The 9,776-nt window shown below is 41.9% G+C and overlaps 1 protein-coding gene across 1 annotated transcript; it reads right to left on the bottom strand.

Moving 5' to 3' along the window:
* LOC8061007 (uncharacterized protein SLP1) lies at positions 5,787–9,463 on the bottom strand. The gene is made up of 4 exons (XM_002458809.2): positions 8,940–9,463; positions 7,272–8,608; positions 7,102–7,187; positions 5,787–6,954 (listed from the first exon to the last, which is right to left on the bottom strand). Exons 1-4 carry the CDS (start codon positions 9,130–9,132, stop codon positions 6,723–6,725), a joined length of 1,848 nt encoding a protein of 615 aa, XP_002458854.1. The 5' UTR covers positions 9,133–9,463; the 3' UTR covers positions 5,787–6,722.

Here is a 9,776-nt window from a genome sequence, read left to right on the forward strand (position 1 = left end):
ATGCTCTCCTGAATAGGACTGGGCGAGATGGAGCTAGCGAGTTTCCGAGGTTGTTGCAGGATATTCATTTGGATGGGCAAGATGATCCGGTTTTGTTATTTGGAACCGCAGAGTCCGTTTGAAGATTATACAATGTTTATTTGGCAAATGTCCAATTACAGACTGCAAACTGCAGCCTCTATCAAGAAAAGAGGCTACAGAGACAGTAGCTCTTGCTACTTTTGTTTGGACTGCTTTAAGGAACTTTTTTATTTATTTTAATTGGGAGCATAGTCGATTTATGACGAAATTGGTAACCATGCAAAATTGGGGTTTGTGGGAAACCTGGAACAACAACAATCCTTATGAAAAAACGAGACCCAACCTAGGAAAAACTAGGTAGTTTTTTTATTAAAAAGAGAAATAAACATCCAAATTCAATCTAAGAGAGGACTTGAACCTGTGTGGTTAGATGTATGGCCACACCTTCCACCCAACTAGTTGAGCTAGGCTCACTTCCTACAACAATCCTTCTCAAACTTTGTTCCTTTCTCCTTTTTTCCCCTGAATCTATCAAATCTTGTTCCTGGGGTTATCTTCTGTGCAGAAATGGTGACCAGTACTCAAGGTGCAAGATAAGGCATGGGTGGATACGTGGTCGAGCGCACACTTGCCTGGCTTGCATGATTTTAGATCTTCGGGGGCATTGGTGAAATCGGCCTTGTTCATTTGCCAATTTTTTTTTTGCTTTTGGGTACTATAACACTTTCGTTTGTATTTGATAAAAATTGTCTAATTATGAACTTACTAGGCTTAAAAGATTCGTCTCGCAAATTACAGTCAAACTGTATAATTAGTTTTTGTTTTCGTCTATATTTAATATTTCATACAGTTACTTAAGATTCGATTTGATGGGAAATCTTGAAAAAATTTAGATAATTTTTGGAAGCTAAACAAAGATTAATCTGTTGTACGGCGGAATCTCTGCGTCTGCTTTGAAAACTATGGTGTTAGCAGCTGGTGTCGTCTGTTTTGTTTGCGAACAAAAAATTTGCTTTCAATGTGAATGCTTATTTGCTTTCAATAAAACAAAGGTACTCTCTTTTCTACAGAAGAAAAGGATTGACCTGTGACACTTCACTGTTGTATGTGTTGTGAACTCACTCCATCCCTAAATAACTATTATTATTGGTGTGCATGTCACAAATTTACTCGATTCGTAGAAAACACGTGCAACATTTGTATCTCCAATAGAGGCTCCTTGCCCCTCTTGTTTTCTTAAAAAAATATTTGTATCTCCAAATAAATTTATTAAAAAAATAGTTTCAAAGATCTTTCCAATAATACTAATTATATACCATAAATAATAATATTTTTAATATATATTTAGTTAAAGTTGTTCCTCGGAAAATATAAATGATAGATATTTAGAGATAGAGGGAGTATATCTATAAAGAAAGCGATTTCCTGTGACTATACCAAGAATAAGGAAGAGAATACCATGAGAAAATGATGTATTTTTTAATAGAAACATTTTTAGAGACAATTTACTTTCTCAAACACACAAGAGAGCTATGTATCTTTTATATTAAAAAGAAACCATAATGACCACATCTAAATTGTATGAATATTCATGCTGCTTCATTTTAGATAAAAAAGGTCATGCGTTTTTATGTGTTTAGCATTCGAACCAAAGGCGTCGAATCATAGATCATGGTTAGTTTTCTTTAGTGGAACTTGTCCACCTGGATTCAAGTTCTCGACTTGACACGAGTGCTCATATTTCTATGGATCTATTTTAGGATTTAACGACGCTATACTTTCAGTGGTAGGCATTATCCCCGTTGATAACGAGTCGTCTGTGATGACTTCATGAATCTCATGATCTGTCGAGTCAGTTCTTCGAATGTGCTCATAAGGTGTATGCGTATGTTGTAAGTGTTTGCGTTGTACTGTATAATTCTTTAAAAAAATCATATGCTTAAAGAGGGGTTCAACACTGTTCTTTTGCTACACCCATTTTACCTTGAAATTACACAAAAAAAATCATAGCAACTGACTAAGTAATATAACTTAATTACAAATTAAGAAAAAATATAAATAGAAGGTAACTAGAAAATTAGGTGCCAAATGCCTTAAATATATTTAGATTATATTTTTTCCATGCATGTCACAATCCCAATAAAGAAGAAGACATGAAAAAAAATACCGATACTGATTTGTTATAAGAGAAAAATACTATTCCATAGTTCAACAGTGCGGATAAATTCAAACAAATAGACACTGGAATTCCGATGTTCTGAAGAGAAGCCAACGGTGCGAAGGATGCCATATTGCCATATACCCCTTTCATACTTCTTGTCGAAGACAGCAAGGTTCTCTATTGTTTAAAAGTTAAAAGAAACATAGCTGCCTCACCGGTACAAATACCCGAATTTTATTTATTCTCGAAGTCACTACCCCATTTTAAAAATAAACAAGTTCACCTATCTTTGTTTTCTTTGCTAGGAACAAGTACTGCTATCTGATCTGCAAATAATGGAAGATCTTTGAAACCCTAAATATTTTTTTAATAAGGGAACAACGTTCTAGCCTATGCCACCTGTGAGTGGTACACAGCTGTCCTCCCTAAACAATCGAGGATAAGAAATCGTATGGTAGTAGATTTAGACGGTTTTCAATACTTAAACTACTTGGTTTTCCAGATGAGATGATGAAATAGACAAACATAAATAGTCAAGAGGTTAAGTAGTCTTTTTTTAATTTTTATATGTGTTTTATTTAGTACGTGAACCATATGTTGTTGTAAAAATAAGCTGTTTTATAGGTCATAAACACCTGTATTTTTTGATACATCAACTTTACCTAGAAACTATGAAAAATACCACTTCAACTATAATATAACTTAATTACAGAGGCGCTCTTGTGTTCTTAAACATGTTTTGAATTCTAATTGTGTTTTGTCCACATTTATTTAACTTTGTGATTTTGCCCCAGCTCTTTCAAAACAAAGGCAGAGTTTACCCGTCCCATTTAGATGAGGTAACGTTATCAGTTTAGCTTAAAAAACTATATTTCCCATATGAAATTTGCACCTAGGTTTTTTAAACAGAGTTTATTAACAAGTTGCACATGCTCATCGGTAAAAGCTGGGAGGGTCGGAATAAGGCAAGGGGTTAGCATCGTTGTTACTATATATTATTGTTATTGCTATTATTGTTATCATCATCGGCCTTTAGCTATCTGAGACTAGAATATGGATAAATGGTGGCTTCGGGCTTAAAAAAAAAAGAAGGCAAAATCATAAAGTTGAACGAGGATAAAATCACAATTGTCCATTTAAAATTTGTACCGAAGCTAGAAATTTAGGTGTCAGATACTAACACGTCTGTCTCACAAAAAAAAAAGATACCAACACGTCTATGACTTTATTTCGTTTCCATTCCATGCATGCTAACCATAAAGGAGCAAGAAGAAGAAAAGAGAATTAGAGGCTATTGGCAAGAGAAGCCAGGAGCCGAATGCCATATAGCAGTCCACCTTTTTTATATCTTGTTGAAGCCGGCAACAAAAATCTCTTCATCTTTTTTAACTTTTAAGAGAACAAGCAAAGGTACCCCATTTTGTAACAAATAAACAAGCACAGCTATCCTTCTTTTTTTTTTCTTTTTCTTTTTTTTGGCAAGGAGCAATTACAGGTATCTGATGTGCAAATGACGGTAAAGTCTTTCTGCTTTAAACAATTGAGGAGAAGATAGAGATCGTGCGGTGCAAGATTTTTGAATCGATCCCCCCACTAGGCCACTATGTCGTCCCTGGCAATGATGCAAAAGGCACTCCTCTTGGCCTTGCCTCCAAGCAACAGACGACCAGGACGATAGGTAGATGCCAGGGCGTCATCGTGCGTGCCTGGCCGCGCCGGCACGCACTCCTGCACGTTGAGGCGTCCACGTAAAGAGTTGGGCTGGGACCAAGCTGCCATTTGTACTAACGTGCGTGCATATCTCGTCACGTATCGCCACGATCCTGGTTTTGTTTGGCACAAAGAAACAAGAAGCGTCAGGATAAGGCCTTGTTTAGTTTCAAAAACTTTTGGAAAAAACGATACTGTAGCACTTTCATTTTTATTTGAGAAAACATTATCCAATCATGAAATAACTAGGCTTAAAAGATTCGTCTCGCGATTTACAGACAAACTGTATAATTAGTTTTTATTTTCATCTATATTTAATGCTCCATGCGTGTGCCGTAAGATTCGATGTGACGATGAATCTTGAAAAGTTTTGGGTTTTTGGGGTGAACTAAACAAGACCTTGTTTAGTTATTGAAGGAAAAAATTCCGCGACACTGTAACACTTTCGTTTATTTGTGGTAATTATTGTCTAACCATGGACTAACTAGGCTCAAAAGATTTGCTTCGTCAATTCCTACTAAACTGTGTAATTAGTTTTTATTTTTATCTATATTTAATACTTCATGTATGCGCGTCTAAAGATTTGATGTGACGGAAAATCTTAAAAAATTTTATGTTTTTGGACAGAAGTAAACAAAGCCTAAGCAAGTCGACTAGGCGTGCTTGGCTATACTATACGCCTACGCACGCCGGCCTATACCGTCCTGTGCCGCTGTGCTGCTTATTGCTTCAAGGTTGAGACGAGACGTCTAGTTGTTCATCGTCATCATTCAAAAAAAAAAAAAAGTAGTTCTGTTGCTTGGACGCATGTCACACTTTTCCTCGCGGCAATCTCGGCTCATCGCCGAATCTGGCGCACCTCCCGGGCACGCGCGCCCACCGCTGTCTCTGAACATTCTTACACCAGACTCTGACGGTGAGACGGCGATGCGTTTTCGGCGCGGTTGCCCGGTCACGGAAGCAAGGACGTTCGGCGACGGCGCCCCGTTCTCGCCGCATCATGTGGATGGCACTCAAAAGTTTCCTCTGCTGGTGGCTGGTGCCCACCTGAATTTTGGTGGGAGACGAGTGGGACTGACCTAATAATCTGATGGACTGACGCCGACGTGCGTGCCAAAAGACAGAATGTCTCGGCGTTCCTTGGAGTGTGCAACTTCTCCGGCCGGCCGGCCGGTCCGCGTTGCCGGATCAGCTTGCCATTGGCACAGCACGGAGCGTTTCGCGCACCGCCCGCTACAGATGGCGGAAGGAGACGTGCCGGCTGGAGGAAACGTACACGCGGGCGGAACTGCCGATAGCAGGGGTAAAGCTACGTGTCCACCGATAATAAAAAAAAAAAGTACAGACTCAAACCAATTTAAAATTCATGCTAAATTTATACTTGAAAAATCACTGAAGGCCGTATAGCTTCATGCTGTCAAGCAGTTGCATTATTCAATTTTAAAACGAAAGGGAGAAGTAATAACAACGTCTTCCTCCTTGGGCTGACAGGGCCGGAAACGGAAGGCTGGCTCGTGCTTCGGTGAGTGGGCCCGCTTGTCAGAGATCACCTTCGGACATGCAGTCAACAGTGTAGCCACAAATTCTGGTCCTGCTCCAGATTCTCCGCGGCAAAAACGCATCTCCAACCTACTCCGCTGGTCTGGTCAATCCAGGAGATACAAGTCCTGTACGGGTTTTGCATGAATCACAGAAGCGAACAAGGAGAAAGCTACTGCTGTGATAGCTCTAGGTAATCAGATTTTCGATGATACCCTAGAGTTCTTTCCAAGTTCCAACATGCTTTACCGTTAATACAAGTAAACCACAGTCGAACAAAAGCTATACATTTAGATGGAAAACAGACTGTAATTCGTATCAAATACTGCTTTGCTGAAGTTGACACTTGGCGCAATGGAATCATCTTCCTTGTGGAACCATGGATATCCATCATTCGAGAACACTTCATGGTTCATGCATAAAAAAAACACATGCTAAGACAGAGCCAGAGCCAAGCAGCTGGATTCTAGACACCTAATCAGCTGACCAGTGATCACATTCACGGTTTGCATACAACTCACATCTTCTGTACATATTATATGTAATAAATTTTGGCAACCATCATGAATGGGCATTTCTGAATTTGTTTGGAGAAGTCTCCATCAGGAAAACTGGAAGGAAACCAACAAAACCACAGCAACCTACTGCAAACCAACCACGGGCCAACGGCCTCAACCAACAACCAACTCAAAGAGCTCCAGGTTCGGGTAGGAGTAGATTTCACTTCACACAATTGTGTAATATTTTCGGCATTGACTTTGCTGAGTGCTGACTGAAGTTATCAGCGATGCCTTTCCTGCTGGAAACCAACGGAACACTGCCTTTTAAGCAGTCCAGGGCTCCAGGCCATGTGCACAAGACAAGGAGCCAGCTGAAGAACATGGACAGCACAATGCTCATGGAAGGAGGATACTAGTAGTATATTAACCCATCTCCCCATGCCAATCATACATGGTAACATGAAAGCCATACGGGGACCATGCTCTGGACCTCTGGTTCCTTGAACAAATAAAGAAGCACACCGATCCAGCAGTATGCCAGCATACACATGCTTTCCAGGTAGATCTGCTTTACATTCCCCAGGACCGGGAGTGGAACAAGGACAAAATATTCTACTGCCAGTAGTCTGGTCTGCTGCTGCTTTAAAAGGACCACCAAACTGAGACAACTGATGGCGCCAAACAACTGCACTGTAAATTTGCATAAGATCTGTGATGATAGTTGATTCTGAATCAGAAACCTCATGCAACTGCAATGTACAGCCGTGACCATGTGAAGTTGAATGCTTGTATTACTGTATTATCAAAATGGTGGATATGATGCAACTGCTAAGCAGCAACACAACCCACCCGGATCTTACATTATGGATCTTTTCAAAGTCATAGAATCTACAAAATTTGGACATAATGCCTATAGACAGCTTAGCAAGAGCTAAGCAAGCGAAAACAAAACTGAGAAATATAACAGCAAGACTCCTGTTCTCCATGTCAGTTTGTTTTTGTCGAAATGTTTCAAATTCCGATCTGCAGAAGCATAACAGAGTGATTAGCAAAGTAATATGTATCAAATATAATTTTATGAACACATGCTGAAGCAACTCAAGTTGTGTGTGCATCATGATCATGAATTGGGAGAGAAAAAAAGGAATACGATAATATTAATATACAAACCTGAGTAGAGCATTATCCAGGACCAGCTGGTTTAGTTGCGAGGAAGCAACTAACTTCCATGAGAGGATACCTTCAATTTCATTCGTCTGAAACCAAGAAATTATATCAATAAATACCAAATTATCGGGTACCAATAGACAAGGAAAATTTGAGTATAGAAAAATGCATACAATGCTATCTTTGCTGCTCTCAAGATTCTTCAGCTCTGATTTGATCCTCTCTAACAAGACATCTTTGCTATCAATATCGGCATCGAAATCCTTAAATATTTGCCCATATCTGCTGTTCAACTCCACTAGGTACTTCTCCAAGACAGAGAAGCTCACATCAAGAGATTGAACTTTCTGCATTAGCATCTTAAGAACTGTATCTCCAGGAATCCTGCCAGCCTGAAGTGTCCTTGTCTCTGAAACTTGATCATTAGCGCCATTCTTCGTTGAATCACTGTTTGGTTTAACATCTTCTATTTCAAATTCATCTTCATCGAGGGGTTCCTGTGAGGATTCTTTTCCTCCAGAAGACTCCTTCAAAGGCATTTGTTCAACAGGCTCCTTCGTTTTGTCATCAGGTTCCGTTTTCTTATTCTCAACTGGAATCAAGTTTTCAAGCATCTTTTCTACAGCATCCATTCCATACACTTCAAGCATACTGAGCGTACAGTAGAACTCAGAACCATAATGGCTGACCAAGTTCAGTTTCAAATATCTAGCCCACTTTGGCTCGAGAAAAGTGAAATTCTGAGAAACTTTTGCATTTGCAGCAGTGAATCTTCCAAGAGTCTCCCAGTTTTCTGTGGGATATGTCAGACTGCTCAGCAATTCAAATTCTTTCGGATTAGAAGAATAATGCTCAAAATTTGCAATTGCGATTGTATCTACTAAGGTTTCTTCAGAAAGCTCTATGATGACAAACTTTCCCTCTGCTGAACAAGGATTACGGAGGTACTTGTCTTTGTCTTTATCTAAGATATTGGAAGCACCCTTAGCCTCCTTGTTGAAATCCAGGACCTTAGCCCCTTTAGATGCTGCTGCATAATTATACAACTTCCCACTAGGCTCCCTTCGGTGGATGACATGACCAGGTTGACTAGAAACACCAGGTCCCCTTTCAGCAATTGCTCTTGTCTTGAATTCATCAAGATCAGGAGGAGCAACCCGTGATAGTCTTGGTGGTCTTGGCAAATCTTCACTCTCCACCTTCTCCCCTGGCTGAACTCCAGAATCAACATCCGACTGAGGAAGATACCCACCCTGATCTCCTGAAAGCTCAACCTGACTGTCTTTGGTAAGAGCTTCTGTGTTCTCACTCAGCACCTCATCATTGGAGCACAACTGATCTGCTTGCACCAGTGTGTCCTCTGAAAGCACAGCATTTTCGACAGAATTAACACAGGGATCGCCTGGCACTGCCAAATTCTCTCCATGCTCTACCTGTACAACCGGATTAAAAGGACCAACATTCAAGGCAGGCTCAACAACAGTAAGATCGACAGCATAGCCTCCTCCATCTGCAGAAACCACAACACAGATGTAATTTCCATTATTTTAAAACATAAGAGAAATTAGCAGCTCGAGGACACAAGGACGTGGGAGTTCATCAGCTAGTCGAACAACCATCGACATGTATTTAGAAAGAACGCAACAAGGCACCCGGATCTACCAAGTTGTGACGGACTTCGATGGCGCCGCGCAGTATGATCGGCTGCGTAGAACAGCCGGGGCATCGGTTCGCGTGTCGCGATCACCAACACGAGAGCAGCCACGCGGCTGACCCTTCAAGACGGATTGAGAAATGGTAGGGCGAGATACAGCGGAAGAGAAGAGGGCAGTTGGCCATACCTCGTTGACTGTCGCCGTGTCCGACGAGGGAGTGGAGGAGGAGCACGGCGACCCAGGAGGCGACGACGAGGGAGGCGGAGAAGCCATACAGCCGCCTCTTCCTCCCGTTAGCGGCAGCCTCCGCCTCCGCCACCGCGCTCTGCTCCTGCGCCGCCGCCGTCCTCCGCAGAAGGGCCCTCCGCGACCTCTGCATTCCTTCCCTGCCCCTCCCGGCCTTCCCTCACATCCGCGCCAGGAAACCGCACCTTCCCGCACGACAAGGAGTCAAGGACTAGGGGAATCCGGCGGGCGCCAAGTAGGAACGGTCGGAAATCAGAAGCGCGGCGTCCGGCGTGACGCGACGCGGGCCGGGGACCGAGGCTGCGGAGACGCGGCCGCGTGGCACCGGGCGCGGGGTGGGGGGTTTTGAAACGGCCGGAGCTCCATCAGGGGGAGAGGAAGAGGGAGGCGTTTATGGCTTTTGTGCTGCTCTTCAGCGCGAGATCTTGTCTGCTTCGTCTTCCCGTTGGGCGTTGGCAGTGTGAATCGTCGCGCGGCCTGTCCGTCCGTGTCCGTCCAGCCTGTGCTGAGATGGATCTCCTCGATTGCTTGGATTCTCCGAGTTGTTTATTCTCTCCAATCCAACATGGACACTTCTTGTGGTTTCGAAATTCAAATCCCCAACTAAGACTCCGTATTTAGGGCCTAATAAAAATTATAGATTACAAGGTCCATTTAAGTCATTTTTGCAAGTGGTTTTCAAATGTAGATTGTTTTGTTTTTTAAACACGTTCAAAGGGATTAAGGAAATGCTAGACCAAATGACCCTAATACAATCTATTCTGTGAGAGTGATAGT

This window comes from Sorghum bicolor, chromosome 3 (assembly GCF_000003195.3).
Source record: "Sorghum bicolor cultivar BTx623 chromosome 3, Sorghum_bicolor_NCBIv3, whole genome shotgun sequence".
In the NCBI taxonomy this organism is placed as follows: domain Eukaryota; kingdom Viridiplantae; phylum Streptophyta; class Magnoliopsida; order Poales; family Poaceae; genus Sorghum; species Sorghum bicolor.

Coding starts and splice junctions, on each gene's coding strand:
- LOC8061007 (XM_002458809.2), bottom strand. CDS start 9,132: ATGCAGAGGTCGCGGAGGGCCCTTCTGCGGAGGACGGCGGCGGCGCAG. Junction 8,609..8,939: donor ACACGGCGACAGTCAACGAG/GTATGGCCAACT, acceptor TGGTTTCTGCAG/ATGGAGGAGGCTATGCTGTC. Junction 7,188..7,271: donor AGAGCAGCAAAGATAGCATT/GTATGCATTTTT, acceptor TCTTGGTTTCAG/ACGAATGAAATTGAAGGTAT.